Source organism: Chrysochloris asiatica, unplaced genomic scaffold, assembly GCF_000296735.1.
Source record: "Chrysochloris asiatica unplaced genomic scaffold, ChrAsi1.0 scaffold00139, whole genome shotgun sequence".
NCBI classification, from domain to species: domain Eukaryota; kingdom Metazoa; phylum Chordata; class Mammalia; order Afrosoricida; family Chrysochloridae; genus Chrysochloris; species Chrysochloris asiatica.
This window is the reverse complement of record NW_006408657.1, coordinates 2,792,059-2,812,041: the sequence shown is the minus strand read 5'-3', so window position 1 is coordinate 2,812,041 and position 19,983 is coordinate 2,792,059. Positions and strand designations below refer to the sequence as shown.

Genomic DNA, 19,983 nt, shown 5'->3' with positions numbered 1-19,983 from the left:
TCTGGCATTTCCCAAGCCTGCCCATCTTCCAGTATGGAGTGTAGGTCTACTTCCAGCTCATTTACCTCAGTCACTTTATCTCATTTCTGAACATGTGCAGATATGGTCATCTGCTTCTGTTTTTTGGGCATATTTAGGGGTTATCTGTGGCCTTAATGCTCATATGTGTATGTATTTTGGTACTTTTTATGCTTTCTGATTGCCTCCAGATAGATATGATCAAGAAATTGGCTTCCCTTTTCACTCTGCTTAAGAAAATTCTAGATGCCACTGTTGGTCGTTTTGACGTAACTTAGGATTGAATTTTCAGCCTATTTCCTTTTTTGCCTGCTTGTCCCGCTCCACAATCCCCGTTCAGGCCTTTTTTCTAGTTATAAACAGTTCTGGGCCTTCTGTGGCCGTTTGTTTTTTATTGGAAACTGTCTCTTTAAATTTCAAGGAGATCTATGTGCATGCATAGTAGAACCCTCCGTGGGTGGGGCTGTAGTGTCCACTAGCTCAGGCACCTCTCTAGTCACCAGAATGGAGGTACACAGGCAGCAAGGGACCAACAAACAGGTACCAAAAGAAAATAATGTCCACACCTCTATCTCCGTGGCTTTGCCAGATGTCCATGGCCGCTCCTATCCTTCCTTTGCTTGGGATCACACTGGATGGTGGCTTCTGGAGCAGCTGAGCATCCCAAACCAGAAAGCAATGTATTTCTTTCTTCTGTCACAAATTCCCCTAGTTGTAAGCCTTCCAACTTTCTAAATATTCCTTTATATGTGGTTCAGAGTTCTGAGACCATCCCTGAGCATGCTTGGTTCTGTATTCTGTGTTTTTGATGGCGGAGCTCCTCACGCACTTCCACCTGATCTGCCATCTTGTTTGTTCTCTCTCATTGAGTTTTGATTCCAACTTACCTCATGGGAAATGTGTCACCAAAAAGCTAAAAATCAATCAATGGTATAATTCAAATAATTTTAAACATTGTCATTCCTGTGTGCAATTTCTGTGTTTAAATATGCTAATTAATGGCAACCCTTGGTAAAGATTTTGTAAATCTGAACAATAAATTCCTAATTCAGATGATATCGTCTTTTATTCATGTTCTAAGATAAACACTCTGGTGCCTATCAGGATTTCATAAAATGCTTTCAAGTTTGCTTTTCATGAAGAGCACGTGTCTTAAAATGAGTAGTAGCACTTCATTTAGCCTAAATTCTCTACTAAATTAATAAATGAAATAACCTAAATTTATATTTCCCCTTAGCTGTAATTGTTTATAATTAATAGCCAAGATATTGTCATATGCAATTGCTATTAGAAATGCAGTTTAGAAAATTTAATAACTTTGTTCTAGAGCATATTTCCATGCTGTGTACCCAGGTCTTTGGATTTTAGATTAATTGTCAAACCCACTGTTCTGTCCTTCTTTGAAAAGTCATTGTATCTAAATTTATTTCTGTGGAGTGAATGACCCTAAAACTTGGCGTCTTAAAATAATTATTTATAAATGTATCCTCATTTAATGAGTCAGTAGTACAGGCAGGGCTCTGCCGGGTTGTTGTTCTTCTCTGAGCAATGTAGCTCAGGTTTCTTTCTACTTACAGGCCTCATTTAGCTGGAAGTTCAACTTTCAATACCTCATTGCATATTCCACAGCTATGCTCCACATGGTCTCTGATTTCTCAGTAGTCCATCTTGGATTTCCTTTCATTATGGACTTCCTTTCATTATGGCAGCTACATTTCACAAGCAATAATATCACTACTGTCTGGTCTTTTATAACCCAAAATTAGAACACAAGGTCAGTCCCTACTGAAAGGATGGGAAATAGCCTTCAAATCTTGATAAGAGTGGAGGCTTCATCTTTGACCATTCTAGATATCCAATTAGTGGAAATATAGACAAATGATTTTTAAGTTATACTGCTGACTCTATTTTCAGTGATGGTTCACACTTTAGTCAGCATGTTCATATTAACATGCCCTTGTGAAATTATGTAGAACGGAGGTAAATGGATTATATAAAATATCTATAAGACAGAATATATTTAGACATGATTGATGGTAAACTATAATTCCATTCCTACTTAATGTCCAACAAAATTAAATTTGCCATAATTTATAAATTTCTGCAGTTTTGCCTAGTTATAAATTTAAAACTCTTAAGTTGTGTTAGTAGAGGTAATCATATACTTCCTTAAAATTTTAGTTTGCACAAAGTCCTGATGGATCTGCAGAATCAGCAACTGAAAGAGCTAAATGACTGGCTAACAAAAACAGAAGAGAGAACAAGGAAAATGGAGGAAGAGCCTCTAGGACCAGATCTTGAAGACCTAAAATGCCAAGTACAACAACATAAGGTTAGTATCATTTATGTTTGTATTTGTGTGTGAGGGATCTTCCAAAAATTTGTGGGAAAATTATTTCATCTGATAATTCTATTTGTCCACGAACTTTTTGAAGTTCCTTCCAAAAATACACACAACACTCATTATGGTTCACAGATTGGAAATATAAAAGTATCAAATCAGGACTATTTTAAAAGTTATTTTTATCAATTTTTGTTAGTTAAAAATATTGCTCGATATTTCATATTTTAAAAAATGAAACATTTGTTGAAGAGAACAATTATTTACATTTTGGTTTAGTAAAAGACAGACACTATAGATATTAATGACAGTACAAGATTAAATAATAAGGCTAATGCTTTTTTATTATTACATGTTTTTAGCCTCAATTTATAATGTCTTAGAAGAATTCAAACTTGATAAAAAAAAATCAGTACATATAACATTGCTTTACTAATTTCTACATCATCTGTTAATATGAATGTTATTATTTTATCTTTCTTCAGATTATCTGTACATTTACAGTTATGTTCGCTACTTGCCAGGAAACATTTGTTGTTTCTATGGTTGGGATTCTTATAAGAATATTTCTGATCAAATGCTTTGTTGTGCTTTCTTCTAGCTTCCATAAATTATTAATGAAAACTAGCTCTGTGTTTTATTTTCATAACTATCCCTTATCTAATTCACAAACACACATACATATGGTTGATTCAAGGTTAGATTCAGCAAATAAAAATATAAAACACATAGTTAAATTTGAGTTTCAGATAAACAGTGAAGAAACTTTTTGGTTTTCATAGACCCCTGGGTTTTCATTGTTTCTCTGGAAATCAAATCTAATTGAGAATCTCTATTCAAGGTTTGTAAGGAGCTGTGGTTGTACAGTGGTTTTGAGTTGGGCTGCTTACCTCAAGGTCAGGAGTTTGAAACTATCAGACATTCCATGATATAAAGATGAGACTTTATGCTTGCATAAAGATTTAAAGCCTTGGAAACCCTATGAAGGTCATCATAGGTGGGTACTAACTCCGTGGCACATAACCGCCACCACCAATCAAGGTTTGTGGTCCTTGAATTTGAAAGGGAAAATCATCTCCTAATTCTACATGTTAACAACTACTCTTCCTTTAACATTTTTATCAGAATTGGATTCTTAGTTCATTCAGGAAAATAAAAGATACTTTGCTCAGTAAATCCCATAGGTTTTCTGATTTAATGAGTTTTACCTTTCAATGGTAAATGGAGCTACCTCGTGTTATCACTGTCCCCAAAGCAGTTTGTTGAGTAGAGTAGTTTAACATCAAGCAGTTAATAAGTGATATAGGTAACTCAGTCGTTAAGTGCTTGTCTGCTTAATAATTAACATCAGTGGTTTGAAAGCACACATGCTCAAACCTGGCAATGTGCTCAGTGAAGATAGCAGTCAGGAAATCATATAGGCTAGTTCTAAGTTCTACTCCTTCAAATGGGGTCATTAGAAGTAAAAACAATGATTTCACAAAATATAGGTAGCCCGGGCGACTAACTTTCTGTCAGTTTCTTGCGCTGTGTTGGCTTGTATATGGCTGTGATGCTGGAAAATATGCTATTGGTATTTTGAATGCTAGTAGGCTCACCCATGGTGGACAGGCTTCAGCTAAGATTCCAGACTAAGACAGATTAGGAAAAAGGAGAGGCAGAGTACTTCCAAATGTTTAGCCACTGAAAATCTTATGAATAGCAGTGAAATACTGTCAGATAACACCAGAATATAGACTAGTGAAACACGATGAAGATGAGAATATTGTCATATATAGTACTGGTAGGTGAGCCCCTCAAGTTGGAAGGCACTCCAACTTCAACTGGGGATTTGTTGCCTCCTCAAAATAGAGTAGACCTTGATGAAGGGAATGGGATAAAGCTTTTGGAACATTATTTGCTGATGGGGCACAACTCAAAATGAGAAGAAACAGCTGCAAATATTCATTAATAATTGAAATATGGAATGTAAAAAGTATTAATCCGGGATATTTGGGAGCTGTCAAAAATAAAATTGACCACATAAACATCGGTATCCTAGAAATTTGGGAGCTGAAATTAACTGGTATCAGCCATTTTGATTCTGACAGTCACAGGGTTTACTATGCCAGAAATGACAAATTGATGAGGAACGGCATTGCATTCATCATCTAAAAGAACATTTCAAGATCTATACTGAAGTCCTGGTGTGGCGCTGTGGGCTAATGAGTCAGACTGCAAAGTCATTTGAACTACAAGTTTAGTGATTCAAGCTCACCAGCTGCTCCTTGGAAACCTTATGCAGGGTCGTTATGGGTTGGAATCGACTTGACAGCACTTGACAACAACAACAACATTGAAGTATAATATTTTCTGTGATAGGATGATACCCATTAATGTGCCAGAGTGCAAAGTCATTTGAACTTCAAGTTCACCAGCTCCTCCTCAGAAGCCCTATACAGGGTTGTCATGGGTAAGAACTGATTTGACAGCACTTAACAACAACCATAACAACAAAGAAGACCAGTTAATACTACTATTATTCAACTATATGCACCAGTCACTAAAGCCTGTAATGATGAAGTTGAAGAATTCTATCAACTTCTTTAACATCAAATTCATCAAATATACAATCAAAATGTACTACTAATAATTACTGGTGACTGAAAAATATGGCCTTTATGATAGAATGATGCTGTAGATCCCGTGACAGAATTTTGCAAGGCCAATGACTTCTCCTTTGAAAATATATTTTTGTAAACAATATAAAAGACAATGATACACATGAAAATCACCTGATGGGATACACAGAAATAAAATTGACTAAATCTGTGGAAAGAGATAGTGTAAAAGCTTCATATCTTCAGCTCCAATAAGGCTATGATCAGACTGTGGAATAGGCCATCAATTGCTCTTTAGCAAGTTCAGGCTGAAGCTGAAGAAAATTAAAACAAGTTCGTTCATAAGAGCCAAAATATGACCTGGAACATGAATCTAGAATTTATTTTTGCCTTATATGCTAATGGTTGAATACAAAATACTTAGTTAAATCTGAGTTGTGGAATGACAGTAAGAACATCATACAGGAAGAAAGCAAAAGGTCATTAACATGGCAAGAAAGAATGAAAAGAACAAAATGGGTGGCAGAGGAGACTCCAAAACTTGCTTTCCGTCTTAGAGATGTTAAAGCATGAAAGAAATCATGAGTCAAAAGAGCTGAACATAAAATTTCAAAGGAGAGCCCGCAAGGACAAAGTCAAATATAAAGGAATGTGTACAGATCTGGAATTAGAAAACCAAACGGGAAGAAATGTGTTCAGCATTTCTCATGCTGAAAGAACTGAGGGGAAAAAAATCAACCTACTGAAGGAATCTTTGGGCAAAATATTGAATGATGCAGAAAGAATTAAAAGAAAATGGAAGGAATATACAGTCTCAAAAAGAAATGGTCTATGTTCAACCATACTGAAGGAAGTAGTTTAATATATACTGAGCATTGGCAAAGATTTCAAGAATTGATAGAATACACATTGAAATCTTTCAATAAACTAAGACAGCACTGGAGTGACTTACTCAACTATGCTGAGAAATTTGGAAGAGCGACCTGTCTTCAGAGATCCATATTGTGCCCATTTCAAAGAGCGGTGACTCAACAGAAAGTGGAAATCATCAGAGGATATCATTATTATCCTATTCAAGTAAAATTTTGCTACAGATAATTCAACAATTAGTGCAACAACACATTGACAAGGAATTGCCAGAAGTTTAAGCCAGATTCAGATGAAGACGTGAAATGAGGGATATATCATTACTGATATCAGATGGATCGTGGATGAAAGCAGAGAATACCAGACAGATGTTTATCTGTGCTTTATTGACTATGCAAAGGCTTTCGATTGTTTGGATCATGAGAAGCTATTGACAACATCGTGGAGAAATGAGTATTCCAGAACAGTTTATGCGTCTATGAGAAACCATTACTTTGACCAAGAGGCAGTCGTTCAAACAGCACAAGGAGCTACTGAATGTTTTAAAATTAGGAAAAGTGTGTTCCAGGGTTCTATACTTTGACCATACTTATTCAATCTGTTTAATGAGCAAATAATCTGATATGATGGATTATATGAAAAAGAACATGGCATCAGGTTTGGAGGAAAACTCATTAACAACCTGCAATATGTAGATGATACAACCTTGCTTTCTGAAAGAAAAGAGGACTTAAAATACTTACTGATGGAGATCAAAGAACACAACCTTTAATATGGGTTGTACCTCAATGTAAAGAAAACAGAAATCATTGCCATTGGAACTATAAATACCATATGATAAATGGAGAAAAGTTTGAAGTTGTCAAAGACTTCATTTTGCCTGGGTCTACCATCAGCACTCATGGAAGTAGCAATCAGGAAATCAAACAATATATTGCATTAGGCAAATCTGCTGCATAAGGCCTCTTTAAAGTGTTTAAGAGCAAAGATGTCATCTTGAGGAGTAAAGTGCACCGTGATATTTTCAATAGTCCCATATGCATGTGAATGGTGGGTATTGAATAAGGAATACCCTACAAGAACTGATGCATTTGAGTTATGATGCTGGAGAAGAATATTGAAAGTATCTTGGACTGCTAGAAGAACAAATAAATATTTGTTAGGAGTAATTCAACTAGTATACTCCTTGGAAGCCAGGATGGTGAGACTTTGTCTTTCATATTTTTATAATATTTTCAGGAGTGAGCAGTCCCTAGAGAAAGACATCATGCTAGTTAAAGTTTAGTGTCAGCCAAAAAAAAAAAGGAATACCCAAAATGAGGTGGATTGGCACAGTGGCATCAGCGATGGTCTCAAGCGTAACAGTCACTGTGAGGGTGGCACAGGTCTGGGCAGTGTTTCATTCTGTTGTGCATGTGGTCGCTAAGAGTCAGAATCTACTCGAAACCACCTAACAACAACAGGTTGACTGTGTCACGCTGCTAACAACAAATTCAGTGATTCAAAATCAACAACCATTCTGTGGGAAACAAATGAAACTTTGTGTTCCTGTAAAGATTTACTCTTAGAAACCCTGTGAGTTGGAACTAGTGGCAGTGGGGTTGTTTATTTTTTAACAAAAGCGCAGTTATGGTCATTATGTTTACTAACCTTCAGGAAGAAAAAGAATGCATCAACTGTATTATCAATTTTATGTGGGAATTGTGAAACTCTGAGGTGTTAAATGTCTTGTGACACTGATTTTAAATAAATAAATAATAGCAATTTGGGTGAATGTTTATGTGGCAAATTAGGACTGCATATATTAATTTTGTGCACAGATTTTTCAACGTCATTGGTTAAATTTTCAAACCGTGTCAACATTATCATGACTTCCTTTCTAGTTGTTCAGTTTTTACTAATCAACTTAGCCTGTTCCCGTGTCTTCTATTCTGTTATTTACTCTAGTAAATGTTAACCATTGGCAATCCATATGAAAAGTTGATTTTTTTCCTTTTTTTTTAGAGAAAAGCACAGTATATACAGGTGATATATATATATTTTTATGAGCCAACCAGTTAGTTCACAAAAATTAACCTCAGGTTGTATTTTGGATCACAGCTTAAAGAGTATATCTGGACTGTGGATTTTGGGAATCCTCTAGTCTCAACTGGTGAGGTTAGTGTGTACTTTTTAAGAATTTGAGTTTTATTTCACATTTTTCCCCATTTTCACATTTTATAACAGTTGGCAGTCGTAGCATGGCCACAAGCTATTAAAGTTCTAGACACTTCTAACCAACTGAAATATAGAAATTAGACGTTATGTTATGTTATGTTATGTTATGTTGTTATGTTATGTTATGTCAATTGACTTACTTGTCCCTCAATATGAAGTCTTCAAAACCCATAAACCACAATATGTTTGGTGAAGCCTAAGCAGAATCTATAACTAAGCCCATAATATGCTTTATTTTATTTATGAATATACATACATGTCTATAGACTCGTAGTTCTATATATGCACACATATATACATGCCTATATGCATGAATCCACCCTTACATATATATGTAACCACATGTATTTTTGGTTGTTTTTGCAAAATTGTATGAGGAGCCTTCTAAAAACAGGGTCATAGAAAAATGGATTTACAAGATAATGGAATTTTCCATGAAATTTTGGATCTCCGTTGTATATCTAGATTTGTCTTTTAATAAATGTGAGAACGCATAATATTTATCCTTTTGTGATTGACTTATTCCACTCAGCATAATGTCCTCCAGTTAATCCATCTTGACATATATTTGGCAAAAACATCATTATTCTTTATTGCTGCATTACCACTTGAATTTTAATGGAAACTATCCGATCAAGAAGTTATATCAGGTGCTACTTTTTGTGACATATTTCCTATCAGGCTGCTATCATGATTATAGTGATAGTCTTTTGGGGATACTCAAAGGGTCATCACGATAGATTTTCTATAAGGGTTAAAAAAAAAAAAAAGGAAAGGAAATTCACTGTCATTGAATCGAGTAAAACTCATTAATTATGCTGGTGTAGTGCTGTAAGATTAACACTGGACTGCGAACCACAAGGTCGGCAGTTCAAATTCACCAGGTGCTCCTTGGAAACCCTTTGCAGTGTCATGAGTTAGAAGCAACTCAATGGCACTTAAGAACAACAAGGCTGATTAAAACTGTTCCCTAGGGTTTCTGAATCTGTTCATCTTTACAGAACAACTAGTTTTGATTTTCTCCTCAGAACAGTTAGTGAATTTGAACAACGAACCTTACAGTCAGCAGCCCAACACATTATCCACTATGTTACCAGTGCTCAAAAGATTGTTGTTATGTTTTGTTGTGCTATCGAGTCACTTTCCTGTGTGGGTTTTCCAAGGTTTCAACAGCTGACATTGAAGTTGTATGTCCTACAATGCCACACCAGAGTTCCCAGAGAAGGATTAAGTTAAGTGCCATTGCATTGGTTAGAGAAGGATTGTTGGAATTGTTAAGTATCTTCAAGTTGTTTCTGACTCATAGCGACCTGTTTAGGGTTTTCAAGGAGTGACTCGTGACCTTGACCCATTGCCCTTTCAGTTTAAAGTGACTTTGCAGTGCAGTGCATTAACCTGCAGCGCTATACCAAGACTACAGAGAAGGATTATAGAAATTAAAAACCACCTTCAGAAATACGTAGATTTAGATGGTTGACTGGCAAGAAAAAATAGCTTCAATTTTTGATAATTTTGTTAGTAAAATTTTCTTTAATTTGTATCAATACTTTTTGACAGTATATATGGATGATTTAGGTTAACTATGATGAAATGTCTTAGCTCTTAGTTTTGAAAAACCTTCATTTAGCTTGCAATTAGTAAGTGCCATGGAGTTCGTTCCAACTCATAGCATCCCTGTATATATTTACCTAGGCTGTATATCTTTGTGGGAGCAGAAAGCTTCATCTTTCTACTGATGAGCAGCTGGTGGGCTCGAACTGCTAACCTTATGATTCACAGTCCATTGCTTATCCCACAGAGCCACCATACTCCTGATATGTTTTACACTTTTCTCAGGGAGGTATGAAGAGATCTGAATGGAAAATATTTGACTAATATTGTCATAAAATTTGTATCGATTGGCCATTGCTAGAAAATATTGCATTTCCAATACATATAAAATTACTTTGAAAAAAATAATTAGAAATTTTATTTTAAAAAGTAAAACTTTCTTTAAACAGTCACTAATTCACTTTGCAGCTTTCCCTCCCAAGACTTATAACTGAATGGAAACAAAGATTTTTTGTTTGTTTGTTTTTTGACACCTGAAACTAGTGACCTTGTGTACTTTAAAGAGAATCTGCTTCCTGCTTTATCACCACCTCATAGAATCTCCTAATATATTATTTAGGTTAATTGGCTTTGCAGAGATAAACATGATATCCATACGTTGTCTTCATTTTTGTTTTCTTTCTTTTCCTCTAAGAGATGATTACAGATGGCAGAATTAAAAGAAAATATATAGGTTGTGCTGCTAGCAATTGATTAAAATTCTGTTCAGGTCAGAGGGTGTTCATTTTCTATCACTGGCTTGACAGCTCTCTCTGATTTGCTCTCAAACTCTGTCTCTCTCAATTGGAAGATATGATAAAAATGTTTGCAAATCTTGCAAGTACACTGTGAATATTACAGATATGCCTCTGTATGGTCTGTGTCGGGATCCTTTGCTGTCTTCATTTCAGCAACATTTAATTATGAGACTGGCTGGGGATTTTACCACTGTGAAATGCCATGAGGATAAGTCACTTTTACTGACTCTGGCAATTAGGCAAGATAAAGCAATTGACCCTATATTCGTTGTTACTATTAAATCTAGACAACCTGCTATCTCTGGGTAACCAAGATAATTCCATTTTGCGTCAAATTTTGGAGGAGTCTACTTGTTTGTAACTATTGCTGTGAAGTCCTCGTGTGGTCCTGTGGGTTAATGTGCCAGACTACAAGACATTTGAACTGTAAGGTCGGAGGTTCAAGATCACCAGCTGCTCCTCAGAAACCCTATACAGGGTTGCTATGGGTTAGAACCGACTCAACGGCACTTAACAACGGCAACAACAACAACAATTGCTGTGGAGCTGAGTCTTGGTGTAGCGCTGTAGGATAAGCCCTGGACCGCTAACCACAAAGTTGGAGGTTCAAACATACCAGTCCCTCTTTAGAAACCCTATATAGGTTTGCTATGTGTTGGAACCAACTTCACGGCACTTAACAACAGCAACAACAGTATGGGTTTTTGGGAGAGCATTGAGAAGTTCATATTGGATCAAAAATACCCAAGAATGATATTGTTCTGGAAATTGAAGTGATTTGAATTTTTTGTTCCTGTTTGAACTGGTCGTTTCCATCTTAAGAGAGGAAGTCTTATTAGTATGGTTGATAAGGAATGAAGAGCTTTCCTATGGCCATGTGGTGAGACTCTAGAGGGACGCAATGGGGTAGAAATACTGCAGAGTGTTTGAAATCTGTACAATGAGTCCCCAATTTATAACATAGTTGAGTTACAGTGAACCCCAGTTACAACTGTCTTTGCCTCTTGATACATCTTGCTATCATGAGAACGATGAATCTTTTGGTTCCTATAAAGAATTTCAGCCTCATAAACTCCTTGTGCAAGGAGCTGTGGTAGCGTAGTGGTTACGAATCGGGCTGTGAACCTCAAGTTCAGCAGTTGGAAACTACCAGCTGTTCCGCGGGAGAAAGATGAGACTTTCTGCTCCCGTAAAGATTTATAGCCTCGGAAAGCCTGTACAGGGTGGCTATGGGTTGGAACCGACTCTATTTGTGCAGTGCTGTAAGATCAGCACTGGACTGCGAACCACAAAGTCGGCAATTCAAACCAACCAGTTGCTCCTCAGAAACCTTGTACAGGGTCGCTATGACTCGGAACTGACTTGATGGTACTTAACATCTTATTGTTAGGAACATGTACTACATGTTCTGTGGTAGCACACAATTTACAGATTCTAAAAATCTTAAATGTTCGCTCATAAATGTTCAGTGGTATGATTTATAAAGATATGGATATTCAAAGGTAATAATAGTGAATGTTTTTTTTTTGTTTGTTTGAAAGAAAGTATTTTGTTTACATCAAAACTGAATTAAGATGTTGTTGGAATGGAATCCCATCATAAATTGGGGAATCACTGTAGAGGGTTTCAACTTTCATTGTTGGGAAAAGTTGTTGCTTCTTTGTAGGGTATTTTCATCAAATGGAAAATATTTGGCCATCAAATATTTTGTCCTATTGTATAGTTTGGCTAGGATGGAGTTTATAGCTTTTCTTTGCTAGTTATGTTTTCAATTCTTTTAAATTTTGGTCATAGCTAACTTAGCTTAGTTGAAAGCATCACATAAAATTTTTCCAGTGAGAATCATTAGAATATGCATGTATGAATGTAACAGGTACCCTATATTGTGACTTTAATGGATGTCCTGTGTTAAATACTGACCTATACAAATTAAATAAGCCCTTAGACACTCAATCACTGATTATATAAATTATTTTCCTTGAAGCTTAGTTGATCTCAAACATTTGGGGTGCCAAGATTGTAAAATATCCTTATCAGGTAACCTTTAAAATGATCTAGATGTTCATTTTAGAACATTTAGAAGGTTTAGGTATAATCTTGCTGAAGGACCTTACATTTAATTTTAATCCTTTGCATTTTAACCCATCTCACTGAACAAATATTTATTAAAGCTAAATGGATGTTGTGACAAATACAGAGACCCAAAATGTAAGGAATCTCCTTCAAGAAGCACACATTTTAGTACATTACATAATGACACAGAAAATGAATGACCATTAAATAAAGTGGAACATGACCAATGGCATGGAAGAGTTAAAGTTAATGAACCGTCTAAACAAAGAAAATGAGGAGGAGAAATGTAGGGTATGTTATTTGACTTGGCCATTTCTTACAGTTATAAATCATGAGCACTGTGCTCAAGGGTGAGGGATTAAAGTCTAATCTCGGAGTATCTTAGATACAAAGTTCAGGCATTTGAAGCCATCCTTCGGATAATCGAGGGCTATTATTGACCAAGAAATGAAACTGAAAATCACAGCCAAGTAGAAAAATATATTTTCTGTTTCAGAAAGGATAAGCAGTGAATCATAAGGCTGCTGGTTCAAACCCATCAACCACTCCTTGGAAATCTTATGACTCAGAACTGATTTGACAGCACTTAACAAAAACAGCAGTATATCTAGTTCGATAAATTAGAACACAGAAAAAACAAGAAGCCAGAAGATATGTTAGGGGGATAGTGCAGAAAATATATAGAGTCTGAATGAAGCAGTGAGAATGAAAATGGTGAACAAGTGTAAAAACCATTTTGACAGGACTGGATGTAAAGAATGAGCAAAGAGCCCCAAGTAGTTTATTCTTAGATGAATAAATGGGAGGCTAAAGTTGAAAGTAAGCAAATGGGTAATACTAAAAGAGAAGTACAATATTAGGGAGGGTGAGTGACTCATATAAGCCTGGGAATTCCATAACCAAGTGGTACTTCTCATAACTAACCTTTCCCATATTTGGTGCTGTTGTAAAGTGTTGTCGAGTCAGTTAGAAAAGGATTGCTGTTGTTGAGTGGCACCAAGTTGCTTCTGACTCAGCCTCGATGTATGGGATTTCCAAAGAGCAACTGGTAAGCTTGAGCCACTGCCCTTGAAATTCAAACTGACTTCGCAGTCCATTGCATCAACTCACAGTGCTACACCAGGACTCCAGAGAAGGATTACAGAAATGGAAACACCACCTGTGAACTACAAGTTTGCCAGTTCAAACCCACCAGCCACTCCTTGGAAACCCTGTGCAAGGTCGCTGTGAGTTGGAACTAGCTCAATGACACTTAACAACAACAACAACAACAACATTATATGAGACATGACTCCTACCCTAATGAAAGTTATTTGTGTTTTAAGAACATTCTTTGGGATAAATAGTAGCAAGATAATATAGAAACGAACAACATCATGGTTAGAAAGATTACATAGTACCATGCACATGATTCTGAAATTTATAACTTTATAAAAATGGAATTGATAAGACATCTAATTTTCTATTAATACTCTATTAACAAGTAGCTGTTTCCAGTAACTTTGTGTATTAGGAAATGTTATTGCTCTAAGTAAAATAATGATAATAATAATGAAATTCAAACCTATGTTCTTATTTTAACACACCAAGTAATTCCAGCTAAGAGGTTATACTACGTAGTTAATTAGTGTTCACTAAGTACTGATTCTATAACGTTGCTGGAAATACCACAGTGCATGTCCTTAAATATTCCTGTTTTCTTTTTTATGCTTCAGTGTTCCTGCGTAAGCCTTCTTTATATGTTTCTAGCTGCTGAGGTTTAAAAAAAAGACAGGAAGTATAGGACCCTATTTCTAACTGAAATATTAGTCACACATAAACGATTTCTATTTTTTTTAACCACTGCCAATTAATTTCAACTCCCTTGAAAAGACAATGTAGCATTAATATTATAAACGATTTATTTACCAATATATATTATACTAAAATATATTCTAAGGGAAAACTCCTCACAAGAAAGCCACATATACTCATATACTGATGCAATAATATGAATTTAGAAAAATAGTTTTTCTTCCAAAACATATATTAATGAATATTATAACAAAATGAATGATCATAAATCTCATTTTGTAAAAAATAAATGTTGATTATGGCACTTTGTCTCTGTCTAAAGAATATAAACTTGTTAGCTACAGCACACTATCATTCAATGTTTAATATTTCTAGTATGAACAATGATTTCTACTGGCATAGCTATTAATAATCTGTTTTTAAACGTTTTAATATTTTGTGGGTTATTTTTTTGGGTATGTGTGTTAGAAGACAATTTATACATAAAATATATACATATATATATATTTAACAAATAGAGATCTAAGTAATATCTAGTGAGAATGAGAAAATTATTAAATCAGATTCCTTTACATGATTTTCAGTAACTACAGAACACAGAATATTTATTAAGTAAAAGACATAATATGATCACAAAGGCTATTAGGAATGAATACTGATACCTAGAGATGCTATTGACATGCACCTTAGGCTAAGAATACAATGATAAGGTGACCATGTCACAAATAGAATTACATAAGCATTTACACAACACCTACTCACTCTGCTAATTAGTGTGCTCACTGATTACATCATTTACCTTCAGTACTAAACTTGGCCAGGAAGGATTTTTTTTTTTTTTTTTTAAGTTTTTATTGTAAATGGAGTGAAAGTTCACAGTGAGTATATCATTAGTTTTACATTCAACAAATCATGTACTTCATTTCGTCTCAATGATTGTAATCCTCTTCCATGTAAAAACAGTTTTCCCATTTATTTCCGGTGGGTCTTATTTCCATTCCATTCTCCTTCCCATCCTTTCCTACTCTCTCCATAGGTAAATGATGCCCTTTTGATCTTGAATGGTTTTTCATTCCATGGTGGGTTGACGTTACTAGTATTGTCCCCACTGTATACCTATCTACTGTTTTGCAGAAAATTGGATCACGAGGATGTGTTCTGTTCCAGACTTGTAATAAGGTATTCCCACCATGGATGATGATGCTGTTGTTTGTTGTTAAGTGCCATCGAGTCAGTTCTGACTCATTGCTGCCTTATATAGGGTTTCTGAGGCATGACTGGTGAGCTTGAGCTTCTGACCTTGAGGTTCAAACTGACCTTGCAGTCCAGCACATTAACCCACAGCACCACACCAGGACTCTATGGAATGATGAACTTTTCAAAATCAAAAGTGCAGAAGTTCCAGAGGGCACAAAGGACGGTAGAATCTCCACTGAGTAGTATCCAATCTCTCTGGGCAGAGCTGATGAAAGGAGATGGATAAAATAGTGAATAATTGTTATCAGGACTGATTGTGAGTGTTGGAAATGTAAAGGTAGAAGAGGGGAGTGATTGACTTTGCAGTCCAGGAGTGGAGGCCCTGGGACCATCAAGGGAGAAGAGCGGAGAGCGGGACCCTACCCAGAGAAACAGTGATGCCAGAGATGGAGGCAGAGATGATGGCATGGAGAGATGGAGCAGCTGGGGACTTTAGACCCAGAGAGGGAGAGGGGCTGTGTGCTGAGGATCTGGGGGCAGGCTTTCAGAGTATACTCTTTGGTTGGTTGCTGATGCATGGAGGGGTTTCTAACCATGGCAATTTAACGATATACAATAGGATGAATGTAAAGCTAATGTTCTGCCATGTAAACTATCACATAATTCACAATAAAACATTAAAAAAAAAGTGCAACAGTTACGTAAGGTTCAAATTCTTGGATTCTTCAAGTCTCCTTCTGACCAGCATGTTCAAGTTTGTGGGGTTTTGTTTTTATTTTAATTTAAGTTTTGTTCCACATTGTCTTCCAGCGTATCCTCCACCTTCTACTGTGATCCTTTGACCTGGAAATAGTTTAATCCCCAATTTTACAGGTTAATAAATGTTAGAAGATGTTAAGGAGTTGCCTGAGGCAGTGTGAATATTAATTGGTAGACTTACTCTTTAATCTTGAATGTCTGCCTTTGAAACCCAGATTAGTTTCCTCCATTCTAAGGTTTCAGTGTTTTTGTCTCCAGCTGAGATCTGGAAAATGAAAGCAAATGCAGTAAGTAGCAAGGACATTGGGGATATTGTGTCCCTTGGGTTTCTTAGAGTTGGAAACATCTGTTTGGAGGAGAGCGAAATTGAGTGCTTGTAAGTCTTAAAGCAGTCGGGAAAGAGAGTACTTAGGTTGTGTCTTGAATGAAATGCTCAGAATCAAAATGTTTAAGGAAATGATTTGTCAACATTAATTCCATAGCACTTTCTTTGAAATAGACAAAAGGGGAAGAAAAGTAAAACAGAGGAAAAAGACTTAGGATGAGGATGGAAAGAGTGTCTGAGCAGTAACAGAAGCTCACATATATGTAAACCCCCTTGTAATTCAATCATTTCTGAACATACAGAGATCCTACTGGCACTGAAAGGTCAGTCTGAGCCACAAGGTAGGCAGTTCAAGCTCACCAGCTACTCCTCGGGAACCCTATACACCGTCGCTATGAGTTGGAACCAACTTGACAGCAGTTAACAACAACACTAAGACAAAGAAGAATGGCCCCTCAGGTTTCCAAGGCTGCCATCTTTATGAAAGCAGACACATGTTTCTCCTTAGAAGCTGCTGATGGATCGAAACCACTGACCTTTGGGTTAGCAACTGATTGCTTTAACCTTTGCACCAATAGGACTTCTTTCACATCTATACAAAACCAAATAAAACCAAACCCACTGCTACCAATTTGATGCCAATTCATAGTAACCCTATCTAGGGTTTCCAGGAGTCTAAATCTTTACAGAATCAGGCTCCCTCATTTTTCACCTGAAGAGAAGCTGGTGGGTTTGAACCATCAGCCTTGTGGTAAGCATTCTAACACCTAACCTACATTGCCACCAGACTCCTTTATATCTATCTATATCTATCTATCTATCTATATATATATAGGATGTCATGCTGGGTAAGGTGGAGGGTCAGAGAAAAAGAGGAAGACCCCTAACTAGATGGATTGGCCATGTGGCATCATTGATGGACTCAAGTGTGGCAGCGGTAGTGAGGTTGGCCCAGGATTGGACATTGTTTCATTCTGCTGTGCATGGGGTCACTATGAGTCGGTTCTGACTCGATGGCACCTGACAACAACAGCATAGATATATATAGCCAATTAATGCATATAACACACTCCTTGCTCCTCCTAAAAACTACCAACACCCACAACCCAATAATCCTGGATCATGCTTTTATAATTACTGTTATGCAAGAGATATTTCATAAATAATTATTAGACTTTGTTGTTGTTCATATTGCTAGTTATCATGAAGTTGGTATGACTCATAGCGACCCTATGCACAATGGAATGAGACACTGCCCATCGTGCACCATCCCTGCTGCCATGGTGCCAGGCCATCTTGTTGGGGACATTCCTCTTGTTCTCCAACCCTCGATTTTACCAAACATGACATTCTACTCCAAAAAGTGTTCCCTCTTGACAATATGTCTGAAGTATGAAAGATGAAGTCTGGCCATCCTGGCTTCCAGGGAGAAATCTGACTGTGGTTTGTTCTTTTCACAGTTCATGATACTTTTAATATTGTCCACCGACACCATATCGCAAATGAATAAATTTTTCTATGGTCTTCCTTATTAATTGTCCAACTTTACCATTCATATGAGGTTATTGAAAATACCATGGCTTGGGTCAGGCACACCTTAGTCCTCAAACAGGCGTCTTTGCTCTTGAACGCTTTAAAGAGATCTTGTGCAGCAAATTTGCTTAATGCAATATGTCGTTTGATTTCTTAACTGCTGCTTCCATAAGTGTTGATGGTTGATCCATGAAGAATGAAGTCCTTGACAACTTCAATCTTTTCTCCATTTATATGGATGTTGTTTATTGGTCCACTGGTGAGGATTTTTGTTTCCTTTACATTGAATGCAACCCATCTCAATGTAAAGGAAGGCTGTAGTCTTTGATCTTCATCAGTATGTATTTTAAATAAATTTCACTTTCAGCAAGCCAATTGTTATCATCTACATATTGCAGGTTATTAATAACTTTTACTCCTTTCTTGATACCACATGTTTCTTCTTATAATCCAGCTTCTCAGATGATTTACTCATCATACAGATAGTCTATGGACAGCATTGTGGAGAATGAGTGATTCAGAATACTTATTAGACTTCACTGTTAATCTATTTCATCTAGTTTCTGAATTCATCATACATATTGTTGTTAAATGCGTTGAGTCGGTTGTAACTCATTGCCACTCTGTGTAAAGTTTCCAAGGATCAACTGGTAGGTTTGAACCACCGATTTTGCAGTTAGCAGTCCAGTACTCATCCTACAAACATATCTGGATTGTTGGGTAATAGCAAAAAAGCATGAGATTTGAAGGCTATCTTTTAGTGTTGTTGGTCTGAACTGGAAAAGTTACTGGTGTTAACATTTAAATAATTTGGAAGTTCTGGCATTAATGAAACATTTACAATTCAATGTATTTCTCTCTGGACTCTAACACTTAGCTGTAACTTCAGTTCTTTTCTCCCCGGATTCCCATAATCACATTTTGTCCTGTTATTATGATGTTTATTAGAAAATGATGTGTGTGCAGAATATATTAGATGCGGGTGATTACAGGAAATTTTGTTCTTTTAGTTTGGTGTAAGGCCATTTGTCAGAATATTTCTTAATATGGGTCTTCAGAAGTAACTTGCTGTTGTTAAGTGCTGTTGATTTGTTTGAGACCCCGTGTAGGGTTTCTGAGGAGAAGCTGGTATGTTTGAACCACGAACCTTGCTCATCCTATAGCACCACACCAGGACTCCATGCTGTTAACATTCATTCATTTTTATTGTTGAGGTTACACATAGCAGAAGACACACCAATTCAATAGTTTCTATAAGTCCAGTTAAGTGACACTGATCACATTCTTCATGTGTGCAACCATTCACACCCTCTTTTTTTGATACCCATCCACCTACACATGCAATGGACTGCAAAGTTGGTTTAAACCATAAGGTTGGTAGTGCAAACGCACCAATTTCTGCTTGGAGACCCTATACAGGGTTGCTATGGGTCAGAAGTAACTCGACAGAACTTAACAACAACAACAAATTAACAAAAATTCACTGCCTCCTAAGTTTCCTATCTAATCTTTTGAAATTACTATTGTCAATTTGATCCCAGATTGATTGATAGTTTTTAATGTATAATATTCAAAGAAAACATTCTTTACTAGTTTATTGCTTGATTTTAAGAAGACTTCAGTGTATATTTTAGGTTCAGAGTTTAAAGATTATTTCAGGGTAATAGTTACAGGATTTCATCCTGTCTCCATGATTCCATAAAGTCTAGATTCCATGATAATTTGACATTCTGTTTGGCATTTTCTTCATTTTGATCAGGATCCTTCTATTGAAACTTTGGTCAAAATGTTCAGCAATTGTACCTGGCCACCATCCAGTTCCTTTCATCTCAATGCAAAGGAGGCAGTTAGATGTTCATGGATGTAATTAGTCCCTCAGGCTATTAATATTTATTTTGCTTATGCTGTGTC

At 36.3% G+C, this 19,983-nt stretch overlaps 1 protein-coding gene across 2 annotated transcripts in view; it reads left to right on the top strand.

The window, feature by feature from the left end:
- LOC102838260 (dystrophin-like) overlaps positions 1-19,983 on the top strand; it is a 3,237,302-nt gene that overhangs the window by 1,057,031 nt on the left and 2,160,288 nt on the right. For both annotated transcript variants that reach the window (XM_006870143.1, XM_006870144.1), the window contains exon 12: positions 2,200-2,350. In XM_006870143.1, coding sequence (XP_006870205.1) covers positions 2,200-2,350 — 151 coding nt within the window. The remainder of the gene's footprint in view (positions 1-2,199; positions 2,351-19,983) is intronic.